This window comes from Seriola lalandi, unplaced genomic scaffold (genome assembly GCF_002814215.2).
Source record: "Seriola lalandi dorsalis isolate HSWRI2012SDOR001 ecotype SW California unplaced genomic scaffold, Sedor1 jcf7180002054570, whole genome shotgun sequence".
Taxonomy (NCBI): Eukaryota; Metazoa; Chordata; class Actinopteri; order Carangiformes; family Carangidae; genus Seriola; species Seriola lalandi.
Genome location: NW_019525123.1, coordinates 2769465 through 2792761, shown reverse-complemented (window position 1 = coordinate 2792761; position 23297 = coordinate 2769465). Strand labels below are relative to the sequence as shown.

At 40.3% G+C, this 23297-nt stretch overlaps 2 protein-coding genes across 4 annotated transcripts; one reads left to right on the top strand and one right to left on the bottom strand.

Moving 5' to 3' along the window:
• Nucleotides 1-1759: 1759 nt before the first annotated feature.
• oplah (5-oxoprolinase, ATP-hydrolysing) lies at nt 1760-16676 on the bottom strand. Of its 3 annotated transcripts, none has more exons than XM_023416952.2 (28): nt 16545-16676; nt 15438-15657; nt 14610-14801; nt 13889-14003; nt 13156-13279; nt 12283-12478; nt 11896-12061; nt 11576-11714; nt 11043-11110; nt 10274-10449; nt 10019-10159; nt 9767-9879; nt 9350-9520; nt 9056-9193; nt 8627-8765; nt 8203-8315; nt 7820-7971; nt 7496-7656; nt 7279-7380; nt 6975-7149; nt 5973-6157; nt 5712-5858; nt 5424-5558; nt 4216-4365; nt 3907-4064; nt 3626-3786; nt 3386-3483; nt 1760-3130 (listed from the first exon to the last, which is right to left on the bottom strand). In XM_023416952.2, the coding sequence occupies exons 2-28, from the start codon at nt 15606-15608 to the stop codon at nt 2981-2983; spliced, it is 3936 nt and encodes a 1311-aa protein (XP_023272720.1). In that variant the 5' UTR covers nt 15609-15657; nt 16545-16676; the 3' UTR covers nt 1760-2980. The 3 variants fall into 3 exon arrangements, with proteins under 3 accessions (XP_023272720.1, XP_023272721.1, XP_087032942.1); XM_023416953.2 differs by lacking the exon at nt 16545-16676 and adding an exon at nt 16337-16530; XM_087176816.1 differs by lacking the exon at nt 16545-16676 and adding an exon at nt 16125-16253.
• Nucleotides 16677-18405: 1729 nt separating this feature from the next.
• LOC147818521 (uncharacterized) lies at nt 18406-21082 on the top strand. The gene is made up of 5 exons (XM_087176849.1): nt 18406-18472; nt 19398-19446; nt 19546-19985; nt 20181-20660; nt 20856-21082. The coding sequence occupies exons 1-5, from the start codon at nt 18406-18408 to the stop codon at nt 21080-21082; spliced, it is 1263 nt and encodes a 420-aa protein (XP_087032975.1).
• The last annotated feature ends 2215 nt before the right edge of the window (nt 21083-23297 follow it).

Here is a 23297-nt window from a genome sequence, read left to right as displayed (position 1 = left end):
TTTGTCTCTAAAGCTGGACTGTGTTGGTTCTGCACAGTTCAGCTAACATGCTTGATGTTTCCAGAAATCTATACATAGTGAATAGTCCAATATTTAGAGTTTAACCATTTTCACAAGAGAGCATAGATGCTATATCAACGAAATTGTGGGTGGCGTCTCTCCCCTTGGTAAATATGAAGCTTTATATTCTCATGGCAGCTACTTAGAGGGAGAGTTGAAGCAGCAGCATCAGAGGAGTGAAGAGGTCATTTCATTTCAACCCCCCCCCCCTGAGTACTTTTAATTGTTTTAACTCAAGAAGCAAATGAGAAATTTACAAAATAATGTAAAAACATCTGCACAGCCTGCCTTCTGCCATTATCTTTGCACTGGTCCTTTGGTGTCTAAAATGTAGAGAAACACTGGTAAAAGTATCAATACCATGCTGTATAAATTACTCTTTCACAAGTAAATGTCCTCAAAATGTTAAAAAACAAACAATCATAAGAACTACAAGTACAATGTACAACAACAGGATACCTCATTGTATGGTTAACTAGACTTTGAATACCAGTGTTTGTGTACCTTTTCATTTTTTTTCTTTTATATCTACTTATCAGTTCAATGTTTCCTCCATAATTTACCCATTTTCCTGTTGCAAGAGCCATTAGGTGATCTATGACTCTACTGGTCATGTACTTGGACTAATGACATGCAGTCCAACAAAATATTATTTGGCTGCATTTTTATTTCCAGATTGGCTGAGATGAGTGTTGTTCCTTTGTTTGAATGTGGACATCTCTCTTGATTCATGCTTGTTTTCAGTTTACAGAGAGTTTCACACTGTCCCATAACAAGAACACAGATTCTCAAGCTGATCATTAGTCAGTGTATAAAGTGGGAAGACAGAAAGATCGTTCCAGGCAGCAGCAGGGTGTGAGTCCCAAATCCTTTCAGTATGATAGATTGTTTTACCACAGGAATTGTGATCCATAAACAAGGAAACTATCTTTGATCCACAGTCCATGGTATCTGCATTGGAGTTCCACTCTCACACTCTCTCCCTCTCTCTCTCTCTCTCTCTCACACACACACACACACACACACACACACACAGCTGATTTACATCAACAGTCCAGCAGCCATCAGCCTCCTGCTGCTTCCACTGCTGTGGCCACTATCCCTTTATCAGCTGCCTACGCATGCCTGCACTCCCTCACCGTCCTTGTTTCTCTGCTCCCTGATCATTCCTGAGACGGGAGGAAGGGACACCATGTCTCCATCCCTCAAGCACACACAACCATCCTGGTTTTTATCTCAACACTCCCTCTCATGAATTTACATGTATGACACTTCTTTCAACTGTAAGAAGTGAGTGACCAAAAACCCATGTGCATTGTATGTGTTGTTGTTTTCACTTGGAGGCAGCAGAGTGTTAATTGAACTATTTGTACAGCCTTCCTGCTTCTTTTACAAACTGCATACATAAATTTGAATGAGCCAAATCAATGTTCATGAACAATTTCACCAAACAACCCTTTAACTAAGAATTAAATTGATGACACAGAGCCCTCCCAAAAATGACTTTACATAAATAATATGGTATGGAGAAAAATCACAACTGCTACATAATCATTTTCACAATATGTCTTGATAGATCTTTGTATATATAGCATTACATTTATAAACTCCTTCCAACAGATTGCCCCTGTCCTACACAAGAAATGTATAACTACTGTTTTCATTGAAAGACATGATTTGGAAAAAGAGGACAATCTCATTGGTAGAAATGGGGTTTATTTGTCTTTTCTGATGAAATAGCCTAATAGAAGAACATCCAAGTTGTGGTGTTAGATAAGTGGCTGTTGTAGTTAAAACAGGTTTACTTAATCTTACATACTTAAACCATAATTAATTCAATAACTGGAAAACATTTCAGTAGGCAAAAATATAATGGCAAATTTGGAGTCAGAATAAAATACTGGTTGTTGTAAACATACCTTGTAATATGTATTATCAAAATGGGACTACTAAACATGCCCAGAGTCACTCTAATAAAAACATCTAATTAACAAGTGGAATGTTTTAACTGAGCAACACTTTTTATGCATCGATCACAGAAATGTTTTTGATGCCATGTATAGTTTGTTGTAGACAGCTTTAAATGAGCTATTTGGGAGTTTTGCTATTGCTACATAGCCAGCATTAGCATTAACAGCTGTTTACTTACCAGTCTTTGGAGCAGCTTCAGCCATTGTTGTGTATACAAGAGGTTATAATACGCCCTCTGAGCAGCGCAACTTCTTCAGGACCGACTAAACGCCACAGTACCTCGGTATTGGAAAGCGACAAGACAGTCCAACTGGGCTAGGTCTGGCTGGTTAGCACACTAACTTCAGTACAAGAAAATAAGTAAGAGAAATTTCCACTGCTGGGGACAGTTCTTGGCAAGTAAAGGAATGAAGTTTGCTGCCGAACGTTTCCTCTAGACTGTTAAGTAAATAACTGTTAATGCTAATGTTGGCTATGTAGCAATAGAGCAACTTAACAAATAGCTCCTTTGCCTGAGCTGTTGGAATTCAAACACTTTGCCTACTAATGTAAGTACAACCATTGTGTTAGAATATTTTTCATAAATCCTGAAAATATAGGCCTATGACATTTCTGAATGACATTATGTACGTCTATGAAATTATTTGTTAGCACACAGATACTACAAGAGTGTGACCGAAAAACATTCTTGTCCTAGTGGTGTTGACTAAGATGATGACAGCTGTTAGCTAGCTGCTAGCCTACATCTAGGTTATTTTTTCACAGTATGATGATGAGAGTGTTGCTACCACAGTTTTCCTTGCTCCTTTAAAATAATGTTTTCATCTTTATCAAAGATCCTCACTTTCCTTTTCCATCTTTCATTGTGCTTGTGTTCCTATAATTTCCCCATCTGTTTCCCTCCTCTCCTATGGCTTCTCTGTTAACTTTCTTGATTTCTTATTTCTTATCACACTCCCTCTTGTGCCATTCGGTATTCAAATACACTGCCCCTCTCAAGGAAAGTCTCATTCAAGCGCCTGCGCTTGGTCTGAGGTCTGTTTGCTTCCTCTTCTCCTCCATATCCTCCTCCTCCAGGGGTGTAGAGGCAGAACATGTCCTGTAGGGGGAGACAGACAAGGAGAAAAAATAGCTCACTTTTCAGTAACTGAAAAATATTTCAAGTTTCTCTGTCAGCACTGGTGGGTGCCTTCCATTTGCTAACACTCTTAATAAACAATAATTATTTTTTTATTTATTTATTTTTATATTTGTACTCCTTTAACATTTTCATGCACAACAACAAAATTAGTTTTCTTGTATTTGGAATACGCAGAGCTGTAACTGTTATTCTGATAATGTTTTCACATCTTACCCCGGGCTGAAGGCTGACACTGGTTTTGGCTCCTAGGTTGAGGACTCTGCCATCTGCCCTGTTGAGCAGGTTCAGCCCTGCTGCTCCGTCCCCACCCCCTGACGAATAGACAAGTGAGTAAGTTTACATAGTAAAAGAAAGAAAGAGACTGCTAGCTATGAGGAAAAATGCAAAACCATGTCAAAGACCAATAAATAACCTAGCTTCATTTAGTGAGAAAAAAAAAGGCTGAGAGTTTACCCTGGAGGCCGTACGGGGAAGTGGATCGTCTCTCTGTCAGTACAGACAGAACCACCTCATTCCTGAACAAAAGTTTCCGGATCACACCATCTCCACCGCAGTATTTCCCTGCACCTCCTGAGCCGGGCCGCAGAGAGAACTGTTCTAAAATCACTGGATACCTGAACAATAACCATACAGGAACCAATGTACAAAGCAATAATATCAACAAAACATTACCATTGGACACAATAAATTCACGCTTTCAATTTCTTTAACTCAAACTTGAACTCATGTCCTACCTCTTCTCGAGAATCTCGGGGTCAGTGATGCGAGTGTTAGTCATGTGACTGTGAACTCCACTCCGCCCATTCCAGCCTGGCCCCGCCCCTGCTCCCCCAGCAACAGTCTCATAGTAACCGATGTTCTCACTGCCAAATGAAATGTTGTTCATGCAGCCCTGATGGAAACAAGAATGACAATATAAAGAAATTTAAGCTGGATAATAAGAATATCTCTCCCAAGACAGATGGAAAATAAACATATATTGTATACTGAACTACCTTAAATGTGAAAAAACATTTTTTATGGACAAATCCAGCCTTTTTTACCTGTGAGGCAGCACACACTTCAAACGCCCTGAATATGACGTCGACCACTCTCTGGGATGTGAGGACATTTCCTCCAACCACAGCTGCATTCTGGGAAGGCTGGAGGATTGAGCCAGGGGGGATGATGACTTTAATCGGTGTGAGACAACCCTGGACATGAAAAAGGAAACAGATGATGAAAATGATATGAAGAGTGGTTAGATGGAACTGAATATTATTTTTTAAGCAATTGAATTCATTTTTTTTTAGGTGAATGATGAATTACTACACAGACAGAGAAAGTGTTAGGGAAGAAACAGATTATTAAAATGATGAGTTTTAAACTTGTTTCATTACAGCAGAGGAAAAAAATCACAGATTTTGCTGTGCAGTATCTGGTAAGTAGTAGGTATCTGGTTCTGACTTTGACCTTGACTGTCTCAAAGCAGCCTGACGCACGCAGACACACACACACAACTAGGGATGGAGTTCGACAGCATTTTATTGAAGTTCTCCAGTTCTGATTCCGTTTATTGAGTCAGAATCCTTTCAACTCCCTCATCAAATCATTTTAAGATTTTTGTCTGGTGGGGAATGGAGACATTTGTTGGTTAAAAAAAGTGTAGTGTTTTCACTTGTGTAACAAATGATTTAGCTTAATATTCAAGAATCTAGCTTCCCCATTCATGTTGACATCACAGTTGGGTATCTTATTTGTAATTTTCGTCATTCGTTTCGTAATTACCCAAGCAAAAATATTTTACTGTGCTGAAGGACTGTACAGCTTTCACCATATATTTTATTACTGCTCTGTGGCATTCATCAAACCTGTCCTGACATTTTTTCATTTCCTGCGTTTGCTCCTCACTGGGGGGCTTGTGAAGACGATTAGGTAAAAACAACACAGTGAAAATAATATGAATTCATTCACATTACATATTGCATTTCGCAGTTGTTTCACTGACACTGGAACGTATAAGCTGGTACACAATGTTTGTTTACAACAGTGTAGCTGAGTTACCATATGGTTTTGTAGGTCATCAGTGTCTGTGGTGTAAGAGAGAGAGAGAGAGAAAATGGGGACGAACGGGTTTGGTGGTCACGGAGCTTCACAGATCCAGTTCTTTTACCAACTCGCAACTGGACGGAACCTGCTCATCCCTACAGACAACCAAACCTCAACATTGACTTAGATCCACCCAATGGTTCCTAGGATAAAACATCTTTACCTGATTGAGGGGGATGTCCTGTCCGACCATGCAGCGCAGGCAGTAGATGAGGGCAGAGAGAGTGATGGCCCGTGGAGCATTGCAGTTCCCCCACACCTCAGTCCCAGTCCCTGTGAAGTCGAACACCGCACTGCCCTGTAATAAAGGAGGATTTTAAGTTTATTTGCGTATTCACACTCAGTAATGATCTGATTTCTTCCTAATGCAAGTTTGTAATGTTTTTCAAGTTGATCTACACATTGTGTGAGATAAAATCAGAATTATCCTGAGGAGATTCCCCCTGCTCACCTCTTCTTCATTAATCCTGACCCGCAGTCTGATCGGTGTCCCATCATCCATGAAATCCTCTGACTCCACCTCCAAGGAGCCAGTCTGTTGCCGTCGACGACGTGCAAAGTCTCTCAGCATGTCCCTTACTGCCAGCTCTGCATTACTCTGAAACATTAACACAAAAGGCTGTAGTAGTACAACACGCAGTACTTAATACTTTTCAGTATAACAATATTTTTTGTTTTTCTTTTACACTATTTCACAAGGAGCCACACCTACCTGAATGTACCCCATGTAGGCCTGAACCACAGCCAGTCCGTAGCTGTCAATCAACTCCCCCACCAGCTGGCTGCCTCTCTGATTGGCTGCCACTTGAGCCCGCAGATCTGACAGGTTGTCATGGAGATTACGAGTCCCAGAGCAGTCTGGGTACTGGGCCGGAGCCATGAGAGCTTCAGTTACAGCTGATATGGGGAAGGAAGGAAAAGCAGAGGGAGGAATGCAATGGGGGAAAAGAGGGACAAGGAGAAAAGCATGATGGGAACAAAGAGTAAAGAAAATGATGAATGTCACATAAATTGACAGTAAACATTCAGTCCCATTATTTTTGTTAGATTAGATTAGATTAGATTAGATTAACTTTATTTATCCCACAACTGGGAAATTCATTTACCACAGCAGAAAAATAAACATCTATAGAATAAACATCTATGGAAATATACAACAAAAATATACCAAATATACACTAATAAATACAATATACACAATACACATGATATGTACATGAAAAAGTGCAAGTTTGCACATGGTCAGGAAGAGCAGGAGTTGTGGAGTCTGACAGCTGCTGGAATGAAGGACCTACGGAACCTCTCCTTCTTACAGCGAGGATGTAAAAGTCTGCTGCTGAAGAAGCTACTCAAAGACCCTACAGTGTCATGCAGAGGGTGAGAGTTATTGTTCATGATGGATGTCAGCTTAGCTAACATCCTCCTGTCACCTACTTCCTCAATGGAGTCTAGGGGGCAGCCCAGGACAGAGCTCACTTTCCGGATCAGTGTTATATTGCTTGGCTCTAATATGCAAAGTGACTGGTTTAGCATGGTCTCTGTTAAATCCACTGTATATTTGCAAAGAAATACTTCTTCTAAGCCAAGTAATTTGAACAAAGAAGCAAGGATTCTTTATCTTGACTTGACAATAAGATACAGCTCTGCATTATGTCCACTGCTTCCTTTCATCAGCCTTTCACATTCATTCTAAGTTTATCTCCTCATCTCTCACCCTCTTCCTGGAAGACCCCACCAGTGACAAGTTTGAAGGAAGTGAACACAGCGCCCTCCTGCTGAAGGGAGGTGGAATGGGGGGGCATGGAGCCTGGAGTGATGCCTCCAATGTCAGCATGGTGCCCTCTGCTGGCTACAAAGAACACTGGACCGCTCACCCCTTTTCTAAACACCTGGGGTGAGAAAAGATAGAAAGAAGTTAGTGAGAAAGAGATATGAAAAGAAAAGAGAGGTAGGTAAGAAAAAGGAAAAAATGATACTGAGGAGAGCAAAGATGCAGAGAGAAAACTAGACAAACTGACTGGTGTGATGACTGTGAGATCTGGCAGGTGGCTGCCCCCAGCACACGGGTGGTTACTCAGAATGACATCCCCTTCTCTCAGCTTGTTGCCCAGTGATCTGATCTGCACAGAGAAAAAGCGGGAAAGAACTTTACTTTATGCCACTGTGCCTTAATGGACTGTGTTGCTTCAGCAGCACGACTGCACTCAAAAACATACACAGCTAACCACCCCTTACCTGGTACTGGACGGTCTCTTGCATGGCACCCAGGTGGACAGGGATGTGAGGTGCGTTGGACACCAGACCGCCGTCTGGTCCGAACACAGCACAGGAGAAGTCGAGACGTTCCTTGATGTTGGTGGAGATGGAGGTTCTTTGGAGAACTCGGCCCATCTGCTCTGTAGAGGAAGATAGATGGAACAAACTTGAACAAGTAAATAGGAAATTAACACTGAACTTGACCGAGGCTTCACAGATCCCTATTTAACTCTAGTTTCTCGCTAACAACTTTTCACTTTGTCATCATTCTCTCCTTTCCACCCTTTCTCTCTGTTGGTATACCTGCTATGCTCATGAAGCGGTGGGAGAAGATGGACAGCTGCACAGTGTTTAGCTCGGTGCCGAGGGCACAGTGAGGGTCAGAGCCTACAGTCATGCAAACATCGCCCCCCTCTGTAAGATGAGCCTCACAGCATGGCTCCACCAGGATGGTGCTGATAGGGGAAGGAGCAGGAAAAACTTTATACATTTATGCAAGCACAGATATTCAGGCAGGGTGAATACAGGCACTATTGCCATTTGAAACACTTTAAAGACCAAGTTCACATCAAACGCAGAAAAGTAAAAAGTATATGGACATCTATAGATGTAAAGTAGTGAAAAGGCATTTCATCATATTTAGCAGGTTTCAATGTCTGAAAAAGGCTTAAGTGGAAAATGCCTGCCTGTTTTTGTCAATGATGATGGCTGGTCCCTGGATGCTGTGACCACATGGCAGCTCCTCCCATAGATACACACTGGTGTCCAGGTGACCATCCTCAAAGTAACACTTGGTCATCTACAGAGAAGAACAGACACTAATAACTACACATATGTTTCCAAACCAGAAAGTTGTATTTTGTATTTAGTTTGGATTTTGTTATTACTCTTTCATTACACTGTAAATGCTTTTCTAAATGTATTGATTGGTATTTATTAAAGCATATGTATATATTATATGAAAGGGAGGAAATTAAATATTGATGGAAAAGATATATATAAGTCTGAACAATGTGATTCCTAAGTCCTGTTAAAAGAGAGAGTTTGTCCATGTGTGTACAAGTACACAAAATGTTCAGGTCTGTGTTTGTGTGAAGTGACTCCATATACCGTGACCGGTTTGGCCTGTCCAGATCCCATCTTGGTTTTGTGCACTGATTTGATACCGGATTTTCCACAACCCCTCACTCTGATGTCATCAACCACGATGGATCTGTCTGGGATAGTGAATCCAAATTCCTTCAAATACCTAGAAAGAAAAAAGGATGTGTGTGATATAAGAGAAGGAGAAAGAAACAGAGTGATAAAGGCTAGAGGGAAGACATGAATGCATGAATAGTGTATATAAATGTCAGTTCCAAAGTTTACTAAGCTTATGGTCTATGGAAAAATGACACATTAACTTAATGGTGCATTTGCTTTCACACTGTAAACATAAGGCACGAAGGAGCCAAAGTGTACGAGCCAATGATTTATTCATTCATGAGTGAGTACAGGACATGTGACATAAGTGAACAAATGAGTAAACATGTAGCTAACCGTTTGGTGAAGGCACTGCGGAAGTCTCCAGCTCGACAGGACTGGGCGTTGCTGGGGTAACCGGCAGCTGTAACCATGAGCGCACAGTCTGTGCCCTCATAACGCAGGTGGAGGAAAACCTCAGTGGTTATCTGACTGCTGAAGAGAGCAAGAAACACAAGACTGCTTTAGCCTGGTGTGCTTATGTCAAAGTTTACAACTAAGATTGTTCTAATAATGGATCATTTTTTGTTAACAGGGCTGGAGAGGACAGGTGGTTAACCTCAAAGAATGTGGTGTTTTGTGGGGTCTGACCTGGTGAAGCCACGTGCACATAGTGTATCATGGCAGCGTTTTGATAGCTGCTCCACCCTCCGGTCGAGCTCGCTGAAACAGTTCTGCTCATAATGCAGCGAGCATGGCTCCTGCACTTCCTCCACCACGTCTGCTAGAGCCAATCCATAGGCTGACAGCACACCACTGTACCTGCACAACACACACACAGACACATTACAGCCAAACATACTTTAAATGAATGTGTCTATTGCTATTCTTGGCAAACTGTCAGCCAGGTTTCTGCCAAATTACTAAACTGAAAAAAAAACTAATACCCATATATCACTCTCTTTGCTTTCTGCTGTGTTGTAGCTTTGTAAGTAACATGCAATTTTTCTTCTCTTTCTGGTCTTTTTCCTACAAACACAAAACTGAAGCACAGTCTGTCAACCTTACTTATGTATAAAGACAGTCTTCATCCCCAGGGTTCGGGCAATAGCACAAGCATGTTGGCCACCTGCACCCCCGAAACACGCCAACACATGTTGAGATGTATCATGGCCCTTGGCCTATGAGGGTGAAAGATGTGGGGGAGGGGTGGGAAAGAACGAAAGACAAGAGGGAGAAAAAAATGTAACCAAATACAGTGTAATTTTTCCTTATAATTATTTCAACAAGCTGGAGCGACAACTTTAGTACCCAAATTACCTGTGTCAGGGCTCTGATAGGCCGGCACATGGCCTCATTAGCGACACGAATGAATCCCATGGCAACCTCCTCCACATTCATCTCTGATTGGCTGTTTGGCAACATGCTCTTGTGTGAGTGTTTGGCCCCATTTGCGCTAACCTTCAAATGAAAACAAACAAACAAACAACCAAAAAAAAAAAACATTAGCCTCATTATTACTCCCTTACAAAAGAAAATTGGTGCTCTTATCAATATTTCAGTAGATGTTAGTGCCTGTGACTGGCTAGAAGACAAGAAGAGGTTGATCTCCTGGGTGAGATGACGGAAATGCTTCATGGTCTCCTCCAAAGACAGTGGTTCGTTCTCACCAGGCCCAAAGATTTTTGGGAAGAAGGAAGGGAGGAGTCGTCCCAGAGCTAAGTTAGCATCAGTCACAGTAGGAGGGCCACCTAAGAAAATTCACAGTGAATTAACTATAATTCTGTTTCACCATGACTCTGTTGTTCAAAGGCTGCTTTTATGTGAGATGCTTACTTGATGTTTCAGGCTTGTACTTTAAAATTTTTTAGGTCATTCTGTGAGAAATGTTTAAATAAAACTGTGGAAAGGCACTGGAGATCATGTAATATGAAACAAAGCTAACTGCTACACAACTCTCCAACAGGGTATATCCACAAAGTCAGACGCTGTCTCTTTTTGTTAGCACACATTACAGCTCCAACTGAGAACTGAGAGGCAAGCTTCAGTTATATCATCTGACATTTGGATTTGTGCCAACCTCTAGCCTTCACAGAGCTAAATCAGGTTAACAATCCACTCCCACTCTGCATGCCTGGATTTTTGCATGGATGAATGACGGTTGAAACAGCTGGATGCATGATAATGATTTAAAGAGTGCATGAAACCACAGTGGGTGGGAAAAGCGAGCTGGGAATGTATAGTTAACCATCTACCAGGTTGTGGACAGATACGGTCAATAATTATAATTGGAAAAGTGTAATGGAAAAGCTCAAGAATGGTGGAGGAAATGTATTCCTATTACCTTTTCTGTAGCATGCTGGTCCTGGATGTGCACCTGCAGACTCTGGTCCAACCACAAACATCCCTGACCTGAGAAGTAAGGAAAAGAGAGATGTCACAGAACAGGAAGAAAGAAGCAAATTTTTTAAAGTAGATAATTCAATAAATCAATTCATGAAGTTAAATTGAAACATGAGTACATGACCTGCTTACTGTCAGTTACAAAAGGCTTACATCAGAGACTTGGCAAGGTTACAATTATTACATCAAAGCATTCAAAACTTCAATAACGCTGACAAGACTGATAACATATTTCAAATGAATCTGTTACAGCTGTGCCAGGTGCTTCAGTACTTGTTACTCTTTTACAGTCCAAATATCTCAGGTGCCTCACTGAGTTCAAGATCCATTGGAAATATTAAGTAGTCACTATTCAAAACTAAAAACAAAATTTACTTTTCTTGGTGATAACTTAACACCAAATTGAACTGAATCTATAAAACACAGCCCATCAAAATATTTCAAATACAAACACATGTATGCAGCCCAACTGACCTGAAGAAGAGTCGCGACCCTCCTCCTGCAGCCACAGTGTTGATGTCCAGCTGAGGTGCCTGCAGGGTGACTCCAGCTGTGGTAGCCTCAAACACATGTTCATACTGGCCAGCGTATCGACTCACATCTGTAGAGGTTCCTGGAGGGACAAAGAAGAGAGAGCAAGTCAGGAAGATGATAAGAAAAGTGAAGTCTATAAAAGACTATTACAAACAAGATGCACAGTAAATTGTTTAACAAAGTAACTACAAAACAATAGCAGGAGGTTCCTCACATAATCTGTGCAATCAGTGTTTGCTCAAGGTATTCTCCCCACTCACCGCCCATGTCAAAGCCAATCACAGGTTTTTTCTCCATCTGGCTGTAAGAAGTGATGGCGTATCCCACCACACCCCCCGCTGGGCCAGACAGAACGGCCCGTGACCCACAGAACTGTTCCATGGGAGTCAGGCCTCCATCTGACTGCATGAACAACACGTCTACATCCTGAGGTCAGAGGGAAATAAGAGATGGAGGAGATCACTTCAGTGTTCAGATGAAACAGCGTCTGAAACTGACACCCAGCAACTGGAACATCTGGAAAATCCTGCCTCTGTCTCTGGCATGAGTGACCTGATTTTTGCCTCCAAGGTATTACTAAGCATTTGTCTAAACAAAATGTGATATTTGGGATCAACACAAAAACATGCACTATACACAGAACACACCTTTAGGCCACCCTTGAAGCCAGAGGTGAAGCCTTTTAAATACTGACGAATTTTGGGTGTAAGGTAGGCGTCGGCACAGACGGTGTAGCCCCGAGGCACTGCCCGCACCATGGGCATGACCTCGCTGGACAGAGACACCTGGGTGAAGCCCAGACTACGTGCCAGAGTCCCCACTGCTTTCTCGTGATCGGACCATCTGAGAGAGAGAGAGAAAGGGAGAGAGAGAAAGGGTGGAGACTGAGGCTGGAATGCAAGTCAATCATAAAGCTCTTATGTAATTTCACCACTGCTTTATTGTACATTATGTTCCTCCTATCACTTAAAAGCCTCCAAATCACGTTTTTCTCCATTTCTCCATGAAAAGAAAAGTATGCATGTGCTTTGTCTGTGACATGTGACAGGAAGCAAAAAAATTTTAACTACTGGAAGTGCTTTTTTTCCCTTTGATTGCTTTCATTTTTAGAAACTTAAGATGTAAGAACTGCAAACTGCTTCGGATTTCTAGGAACCAATGGGAGCAGACTTGAAGGTAAGAAAGATAGGTAGAAAAACATGAGCTTCCACCTAGTAATCCACGTGGGTCATATATACAATAGAAACAGGCTATTGGACACCAGACACAAACATGTTCAGTGTACATACCGCTACTCCCACAGAGACAAGAAAGAGACTGAGAGGGTGAACTGTATAGCTGCGCATACGTTGACAAAAAAAAAGGGCAGTATAAGTGGGCATTGACTTAAAGTTATCATTTGTTTAGGCACAGAGAGATTGCCTGTGAAAGGAAAAAAAGATAACTAAGTAAAGAGTAAATATAGCTTGAATAAATATGCCTCCATGCCTGAAAGGACAGAAACAAGCTGTAATACTGACGTGTATGAATGCAGCAGAAGGACAGCCAGACTTGTGATCCCGCGGGACAGAACTCCCCTCAGGTCTGTTTCCACACGTTCAAGATCCAGCTCCCTCCACACCTCCAGAGAATCCCCAGTACTGCCTGAGAAACACACACACACACACACACACACACACACATTAAGGCCTTGAGGCAATGCTATCATACAAAGCAGCTTACCACGTGTGTGCCACTGGACTGAGCTTACATTCCTCCATTACCAACCAAAAAATACAGTATGTTGCATTTGTTGTATGTCTGTCACTGCTGATACATTATGTGAAGGTGTTAAGAACAGAAAAACAATGAAATGCGGGAAGACATTTGGAAGTGGACATAGTAAAAGACAGGGCAGCAGAGTTAAAAGAAAAGAAACTGATTTTTTGACTTGATTAAAAAATGTATGTGCATGTGCCTTCTTCATAATGACAATGCTAACATGCTGATGTTTAGCAGGTATAATGGTTAGCATCACCATCTTAGTTTAGCGTGTTAATATAAGCTAATTACTCAGCACAAAGTACAACTGAGACGGGTGGAAATGTAATTAGTTCAGCAAGTATTATGTCAGGAAAGTGATGGACCTCTGCTAATGTGGCTAAATAATTCAGCAACAAAATATACCCAAAGTGAACAAGTTTGTGTTTTGACCAAATCTTGAAGCACTGTTACTCCTATAAAAGAAAAGTATGGCATAGTTGTGTTTCACACCTGTGACAATACGTTTGGGATCTTTCCTGGGCAGCTGGCAGCCATCTTGCCTAAGGACGACTCGCTCATCCACCTCTATTACCTCCTCATACAGCACATCAGGCATGGCAACCTCCTGTTAATATACACACAGGTGTTATGTGAATTCAAAACAGGTGTACCATTAAGAGAAACATCTGATATAACAGTACATGCCAGTAATATAAAGATAAGAATGAACACAACATATTGCAACATGCATGTGGGAGGTTGGGTCAGTTTATAGCAGCATGAGTGTAATTGAGCCAGTGATTAGGTAAATCTCCATGTGTTTGTCATATGTTTGTCATATGCTCTACTGTATGTGAATGCCACTTCAAATGAGAAAAATCATTTTAAAATGTTGTTCTGTTTAACCTTCTCGTCTGCTGCATTTGTGACAGTTTGCTCTGTAAGAGAGCACCAGCTTCATAGATTTGTGACCATTTCAACTATTAATGGTACAACTGGTCTGGGGGCAAATTCCAAGATCTGCCCTCAGTTACTGTAATACAAGATAATAAGTCAACCTTATGTTGCAGGGACAATAGCCATTTATCCAGGCTACTTGTAAACACCATATACAGTACAGTTAAAAATACATGATGGTGCTGATCTGCTCAAATATGCTGTACTTGCTTTACCCCTTAAATGGAAACATTTATGTACATATTCATGTGTTAAGAAAACCATCATTACAAACCAAATCAAACAGCTTTGGTCTGGCCTGTGTGCCAATGTGAAGCAAGTCTTTAAAGCCCTTTGTGACCAGGAGCGCAGTCCTCTCTCCTTCCCTCTCCAGCAAAGCGTTGGTTGCCACCGTTGTGCCCATTCTGATCCAGCCAATAAGTGAAGTGTCTACAGGCTGGTCGCGAGGAAAGAGCCGCCCTGTTTCCTGTCAACAAATGCATACAAATATGTATATATCATATTTGCTCTTATTACGATACTGCAGTGACGTACGTGTAATATTATAAAAGACGTGACAAGACATGATATTACTATCTATCTATCTATCTATCTATCTATCTATCTATCTATCTATCTATCTATCTATCTATCTATCTAATTGCTGCTTAACTACTGATTTAATGATCAAACGATACACACAACTTCTCCATTTTCACCTTAGTGAACTACAAAAGCACCTGTATGCTTTACACTGACAATGACACCACTTTTCATGTGCTGGATGTTAGTTATGAACACAATCTCCTTCTTTGCCAAATGACCAGCTCCATTCACATAAACAGCAATAGCAAAAATGTGAACATCTCAAGCTCAACCACACTTTTTACTACAGTTTTTCCAATCAAAATCTGGCCCTTGATTGTAACTACAAGTGTAGTAACTTTCCAGTAACAACCTGCAGAACTTTTAAAACCTCAAGTCAACCACCCTTGTATTTATTAACCTCCATGTGACCTCTAATCCTTCAAAGGCTTTTGTATAAATGAAATATAACTATGATGTGCTTTCTAATATTTCAGAAAACTATGTATTAATGCATCCATTGATCCTGTCATGTTACCTCTTCCAGGACTCTGCGGATCCCTTCTGTAGGAGCATCTTTGTAGTTTTGGGGATCTCGCGAAAGCAGTTTCAGGACTCTCTCACGGCCATCAGGCAGCCGGGCAAACACATCGGTGAAGGTGCCACCCCGGTCGATGGCAAAGTCAAATTTCCCCTCAGTTTCAGCCATAGTGAGAAGTGATAAACAAGTTGCTCCTGAATCTGGGACTGAGTGGAGTCTGAGAAGGTACAGTTAGACAGAGTTAGAGAAAGACTGTATTCACTCTAACTGTGCAATAATGTACTGATAAGGGAATAGGCGACATACCTGTTGGAAGGGGAGCGAGAGAAACACTTTTCATTTACAAAAATCAAAAACACACCTGCTTAGCAATTGAAAGCCTGTATCAGCGTTAACTAATGAACCACCAAGCTTATTGACTTTTCTCTCTCCTATGCTCCACATCTCTAGTTTGACATTTTGCTACTGAGAACACACACACACACACACACACACATACACACAAACACACACACAAACACACAAACACACAAACACAGACACACTTATCCATACATTTCCATCGCCATTGAAATATCATAACAACCACATCTCAGGCTTATCTACATACAAGTTCATTGTAATTGTATTGTTGTCACATACTTTAAGCCATTTGTATCTATTTATATACGTTTTCAATCTTACCTTTTCCAAAATAAGCCATAACTGTGAGAGTCTACATATTGTATGTTTTGTTTTTGTTTTTTTTACACACGGGAAAGTATTGTGTCTGCTGCTGTGACGTTAAAACAAGGTGAAAGGGCAGTTCAGTTTTAAAGGAACATGCTAACCCCAGAATCCACCCTGCAGGAATGTCACTGACCAGACCGCAACCGTTAAGATAAGTGCATGATTACCTCAATGTGGATTGATTGGGTTATTCCAGAGATAAATGAGAACTCTGCACTGCCCCAATGCAATCGAAATGATCTCCACACCGATTACTCCAACACGGCTCAGCTGCTGTGAGCGTGCTATGGCTACAACCCCTTCACTGTCTGTGTGCAGGGGAGCATGCACATCCCCAGTCCGAAGCAACGAAGCCCAACCGATATTTTTACCCACCTGTCCACTGGTGCTACACTGGCAGACTCTTAATCTTTGATAATCCGCTAACTGTCAGGTCCACCTCCCCTTACGTCTCTGCTTGGTCTCGTAACTCACATCGAAGGAGTCAGTCTCTCTGTGTGCAGCTTGCTGGGGCTTAAACTCCGCCCCGGTGCAAGAAGCCGGGGGTCTGAAATTTGAGTAGCTCTGGATCATACAGTCTGCGCCTGGCGCATACGCATGGATGTATCCATGGATATCCACCACGATAACGCAGCGAGAGGTCACAGCTGATTCCCTGCCAACAACCCTTTCCTGTCTGCTGTTGTCAAAATAAATTTTAAAAAGTTTGCTGCATAGGACTGAGTGGAGAGCAGTGGTGAAATGTAACAATTTAGCGAGAACATTTTGTACAGTTTACCCCAATGCTTTTATTACTATAGTTACTTTTCAGATCTAGATTCATGTAAATCACATGATAGGTATCCAGGTTTTTTAACGACTTAGCTGTTTCCTCTATTGAAATGTGTTCTTTGATTAGGTTGATCTAGTGAGTGATATCTGGCAAGATTTTCAGTTTTGAAAGATTATTTTCTTATATTTCTGCCAAACATTTTCCAACACGCAGCAAAATCAACTATTTAGGTGAGGCTACTGACTGCAACTAGCTAGCTAAAGTAAAATTAAGCATGTCCATTTAGGAACACATTGGGTTTTGTTCAAAAGAGGATATAATGTCATTTGAAAATAAAACCTTTATTTATTTACATATAATTTTTCTTCAATGAATTCAATTAGCCTTCAAAACGCACGTCCAGATTCATGAATTAGCCTTATATTAGGACGATAGCTACATAACATTAGCTATGTATTAGTTTAACAAATGTCTAACTATATTTTATGTTAACCGTTAGATATCCATATTTTCATATATCAGTGTTTAATACATGGCAAGACAACATTTTTAAGGACTATGTTTTAAAATGTTAGACTGCGTTTTTATTTTGGGAGCTGTGCAACACCATTAATGTTTAATAACTGCAACAATGTAAGAAACATTCTATTGGCCTACTTTTCTTATTTACTTTCTATTGTTTATATTTTAAATAAACTGTTTTAAAGGCTTTGACTATAGTTTTGGAAGGGGTAGAAAATATATTTATTAATTTTGGTTATTTCACGACTTATATGAACGTTTAATCCGTGTTACCATGGGTATGATTAGCATGTAAGAGAGAAAGTCTGAGTGATTTATAAGTAAGATATGGACTACAATACCTCTTAACCTCACCAATATTTATTTTTGTCTCTCTGTACACATTTTTTTTATTTTTTTATTCTGGATATTTAATGAAGTACAAAGTAGTAGCTAGATGTAGGCTAATCTTAAGACTTTGTCAGTAAACTTATTGTGGATAAAACAAATTAATTTTAAAATAGTATTTCTATGCCTTAAAACATGTCTAGGGGGATCGTAAAATCTAAAATTTATAAATATTTAATATTTTGCAGTCAGATCGTCAGTGACAACCAACAAAATCTTTTTTATGAATGCTATATTACACTCACAATTTATTATTCAATAAATTATTACCGTTATTTATTAACACAAGTGCACAAACATGCATAATATATGTAAACAAATTGGTCGTCAACTGTGTGCATAGCAACCGATAGCAACCAGCAGCTCCCTTAACGCCACAACATTTCTTAATTTAGAGATCAGTACATAAAAACATATACAAACAAAACAGAACTACAAGGTATTATGAAAATCAGATAAAACAAAAATAAAACCAAGTAAAACTACATAAAACATAAAATAAAATTATGTGCATGGAAACCACCTGCTGATCACCCATAACAACTGCATTCCAGAATGCTGGTGGATTATAAATACAGGCGTGGAGCTCGCATCCATCACTATCACCGAGACCTTCGGAGAGGTAGGTCAAATTTAGTTCACCGAACTAGGCTTGGTTAGCTAGCTAGCTTGCTAGCATTAGCATTAGCCTAGCACTAGCATCTTAGCTAACCATTTCAGTGTCGGAAAATAAATAATTTTAATGTCTTATTACATACATTTTAGTTTACAATGTTGAGGAACAATTCATTAAGTAACAATGAAGTGTAAGCATAACAATAATAACCTAATTTTTCAGTAATGATAATAAGGTATTTATACTTAATACTTACCGTACTTGGAGAGGTCGGTATGTTTGAAGTCTCACCGGGATTTGTTTGGAGGCTTGATATTAACTGCTGCTGTGAACAGTGAATACCCTATATTAAGATCGGTACCTGTCAGGTAGCTTAGGCACTGGTGCTGGAGGTGACCGGGAGCGGTTTGTGACAACCTAGGGGTAACTTGGGTTTGGGAGTTTCTAGGAGATGGGAGGTGTGTGAACCCGCGTGGAATGACAGGACTTGTGGAGTGCAGTCACCATGACGTTAGCTCTGGTGGTCAGTAAAACGTCCACCATAGACTAGCTGCTAGGTCTACAGTATTAGGTAAATGCAACCTGTGTGGGTGTGGCGTTATTTGCTTCTTCTCCATAAGAAGAAGTATAACTTGGTTACTTTTTCAATAAGCAATACATAATGCGTAATTGATTACATTTTTGTAGTAATGTGCATCCATTCCTGATGACTTAAAAGTAGCGAGGGTCTTAAATCCAGCCAGAGCTTTATAGCTGGTACAATTGTTGTTACACATCTTTAAAGAGAGCAGTCTGTAAACTAAAATGATCACAGACTATAGAAATGTAGTAAAAGTAAAATTTTATTTTACAATTAAATTAAACCAATATTATTAATTTATCTTTCAGAATACTGGACAGTGAAAACAACAGAAGGGAACGCAGTGAGAAGAACACAAGTGGACAGAGAGAGAAAAACAGAAAGAGAAGAGAGAAAGGCTGTAGAGGACCGAGGAAGGAAGATTGGAAAGGATTTAGGGAGTAAGACAGGAGCAGGGAGAGAACGAAAGACAAGGAAAGATGGAGAATAGCAGAGAGAGGAGGAGGAAGGAAAGAGAGAGAAAGGCACAGGAAGAAAGAGAGAGACAGGTGCAGGAGGAGAGAGAGAGTGAGAGGGAGGAAAGAGAGCGATTGGAGAGAGAGGAAGCTGAACGACAGGAGAGGATGGAGAAAAGGAGGAAGAGGAGGGAGGAGAGAGAGAGGCAGGCCCGAGAGGAGAGAGAGAGCAAGGAGCAAGAGGAGAGAGAGAGACTTAGAGAGCATAGAAGAAGACATGCATGGGTGGAGGAAGAAAGACAGGAGAGTGAGGAGAAAGATGATGTAGAAAAACAGGAGGAGGAGAAGACAGATAGAAAAGAATCATATCCAAAAAAGGGACTAGTTTCAAAACTGAAAATACTGTACCTCGAACACCAGAAGGACCAAATCATCAAGGCCATCTCGAAGACCTACCAGAAGGAGGAGGCCATTAATGCTGATGGTAAGAGTCAGCTTCCATACTGTACAATGTATTTCATACATGTCTGTGTTGCTTCCTGTAGTTAAACAGTCACTTTCAGTATTTTTTATTAAGATGTCAGATTCACAAGAAGTTAATGTTGATACTTAAATGATTGGAGGGTTGCAGGTGTTCAGCTATACTCCAGGCTTATCTTTGTTATTCTGTTTCTTTCAGATGATACTCCTGAAATGAAGGAGATAAGAACATGGAGGCAACAGGGTAAGAGGAAAAAGCTGCTCAAGAAACAACAAAAGATGGAAGAAAAGATAAAACACAAGAAGGAGAAGGGGAGAGAGGGAACACAGGAGCAAAAGGAGAGAGAAAGGCTTGAGAGACAGGAAATGGAACAAGAGAAGATTGAAAGGAGGAAAGAGAGGAAGGAAGAAAGAAAGAGACAGGAGAGGGGGGAGAGACTAAAACAGGAGCAGGAGGAGAGAGAGACACAGGAAAGGGAGGAGAGAGAAAGACAGGAGAGTGAGGAGGAAGATGAGGATGATGGAGAAATACAGGAGGAGAAGACAGAAAGAAATAAATCTTTTCAAAAAAAGGGACTAGTTTCAAATTTGAAAATACTGTACCTCGAACACCAGAAGGACCAAATCATCAAGGCCATTACGAAGACCTACCAGAAGGAGGAGGCCATTGATGCTGGTGGTAAGAGAGTCAGCTTCCATACTGTACAATGTATTTCATATATGTCTGTGTTGCTGCCTGTTGTTAAACAGTCATTTTCAATGTCTTTCCAAGATGTCAGATTCACAAGGTCTTAATGTTGACACTTAAATGATTGGTGGGTTGCAGGTATTCAACTGTACTCCAGGCTTATATTTGTTGTTCTGTTTCTTTCAGATGATACTTCTGAAATGAAGGAGATAAGAACATGGAGGCAACAGGGTAAAAGAAAGAAGCTGCTAAAGAAACAACAAAAGATGGAAGAAAAAATAAAACGCAAGAAGGAGAAGGGGAGAGAAGAGGAAAATCAAGAGGAGGAAGATGAAGAGAAAGTGGGTATATTTTCAAAAATAGTTACTGGGTTCTTTGCAGGGTACGGTGACTTGAGCATGGCTGTTCTTTAAAGCACAAATCATACTTTCTGAATCCAACATGTTAACAGGCGTTGCAGCTGGTATGATCCCATCGCAAGATGGTCTCTTGTTAATATTACCATAATATTTAAATTTTTAAAAAAGGGAAGGAGTGTCCTGAAATCAAATGATAAGAAGCTTACATGACAACAATCTTTTGCAATCTGAAACTAGAGACTTGCAATGGGATCACACCAGCAATGAGTACTCAGTAGTCATTACTACATTATTACAAGAGCAATCAGTAAAAATCTAATAACGAGAATTCTTATTCAAAATCTTCAGCTGCTGAAAAAAGTGTGTGCTATTCCTTACAGCTGTGTGTAAGCACTATAGTCGATCAACCGCAACCTTGAACACTTGGTTTCTTATTGTCACAACAGGTTTTCACACAGTGCTCTTCGCCACTGTGAATATGGAAAAATATATAACCTCAACAATCCTGGTGAAATCCCTTTGACGCTGGTACAGATGTCTGGTACATGGTGGCTTTACATTCATGACTGCTGTTCACACATACAGGGGATGAACTGAAGCTTCACTTTGAGCTAACCAAAGACCACCAAAGATGTTATGATGCTGAAATCCTGCACCACATATACAGTGATGCTGTTAACAAATTGTACCTGCTGTTTGTAGTGGTGTTTTTACAGGAATTCAACAGGATCAACTAGCTGTTCCAGCAGGACAGACACAATCTGTCCAAACTCACAAGCAAAATTATTGCTCAGATCAGTATCAGTGCCGAAGCTCTACTCAAAGACAGTATCAGGCTGTTACATCTCACCCATGGACAAACAAGGTAGACAGTCAGTCAGACAGGCAGAGGCGGTTTTGGTTGACAGCGGTTGAGACTCAACCTTCAGAGAACTTCCTGCTGTTGTTTGCAATGCCTTTGAGGAATGCTGACGTAGAACAACACACTCTTAGCAGCATACTGCACATAAAATATGGACTGAGAAGACAAGACATATGCTGCAAGGACTTTGTCCAAAGCCAGTAGATGCTCCAGTGTCTCAACAGCTGCTTCTATCTTCTTTGTTCAGTGCCAGGCTACAATGCTAAAAATAGAAGATTGTTTTCAATAACAAACAGAAACAGGTTTCAAAGTTATTAATTAAGGGGTGTGTGTGTGTGTGTGTTTATGTGTCTGAGTATGTGTTACAGAGGAACAAAGCTGATAACAAGACAAAGAAGACAAGATGAAGCCAGGGAATGCTCCAGTGTTTCACCAGCCACATGAGAGGTGAAGACAGTAAAGATGGATTTTAATTCATGTAAGTGCTGTTACTGTAGCTAATTCATTCATTATTGAAAGACAAGGATCCTAAGATTTGAACTTTATAAGATTTGATTTATTTAATGACTAAATGGTTGCTCATGAAATGCAAGTGCCTCTTGTGGACGGACTTGTGTCCATCAACCTGAAAGAGAATCTTCACAGATAAAAAAAAAAAAAATCTCAACAACTTGGGCATAGCTGTTAAAGCACAATATATTATACTTTGTTGTGTTTGCTGTCCATGTCAGTTTTTGAGTAAGGATACAAGTCAGTATAAACAGAAGAATAAGGAGTGTGGGTGATAACAGTTGTGGATGTTAGCCAGCACAATCTAGTCTACTCTAACTTATGAATCTAACATTGTTATCTAAATTATTATCAACTAGTCACCACTTCATAACACATTAGTGTTATTGTATGACTTCGCATTTGAATTAAGAATACAGTGAAACATTTACTTTAGTTTCTCAAAATTAAAAATACTCCTAGGAGAAGGAGACAGGGCACATCAGCATGCCACAAACTGAGGGACAGTGAATGACACACACACACTTGCACATGCACATAATGTGCTGTAAATATATTAATACAGTATATATTGAGCTTGATGATGTGTTATTGTTCTTTTTTCTGTTCTTGTCATCCACTCAGCTAAATTATATTTTGATGCTTTTGCGACAGCGTTTTGGAAAGTTTCATACCAATAAAGCACATTTGAATTTGAATGGAGTGTCCAGAAAGGTACGGGTTGGGCATGGTTGGGCAGGTTTCCTGAATTTGGCACTGAAATACTATCCCTTTTATTAAAAGAAATAACATTTTAAAATGTATGGTTTATAAGCAAAACATCTGTCACAATACAGGATAGTTTTAGGGTAGTAGTCAGGATTTTAGGAACACTGAGGTCTGTATTTCTAAAATCCC

Coding starts and splice junctions, on each gene's coding strand:
- oplah (XM_023416952.2), bottom strand. CDS start 15,608: ATGGCTGAAACTGAGGGGAAATTTGACTTTGCCATCGACCGGGGTGGC. Junction 14,802..15,437: donor TCCGCAGAGTCCTGGAAGAG/GTAACATGACAG, acceptor ATTTGTTGACAG/GAAACAGGGCGGCTCTTTCC. Junction 7,657..7,819: donor CCGCTTCATGAGCATAGCAG/GTATACCAACAG, acceptor CTTCCTCTACAG/AGCAGATGGGCCGAGTTCTC.
- LOC147818521 (XM_087176849.1), top strand. CDS start 18,406: ATGCTGGTGGATTATAAATACAGGCGTGGAGCTCGCATCCATCACTAT. Junction 18,473..19,397: donor TCACCGAGACCTTCGGAGAG/GTAGGTCAAATT, acceptor CGCAGTGAGAAG/AACACAAGTGGACAGAGAGA. Junction 19,447..19,545: donor AAAGAGAAGAGAGAAAGGCT/GTAGAGGACCGA, acceptor TAGCAGAGAGAG/GAGGAGGAAGGAAAGAGAGA.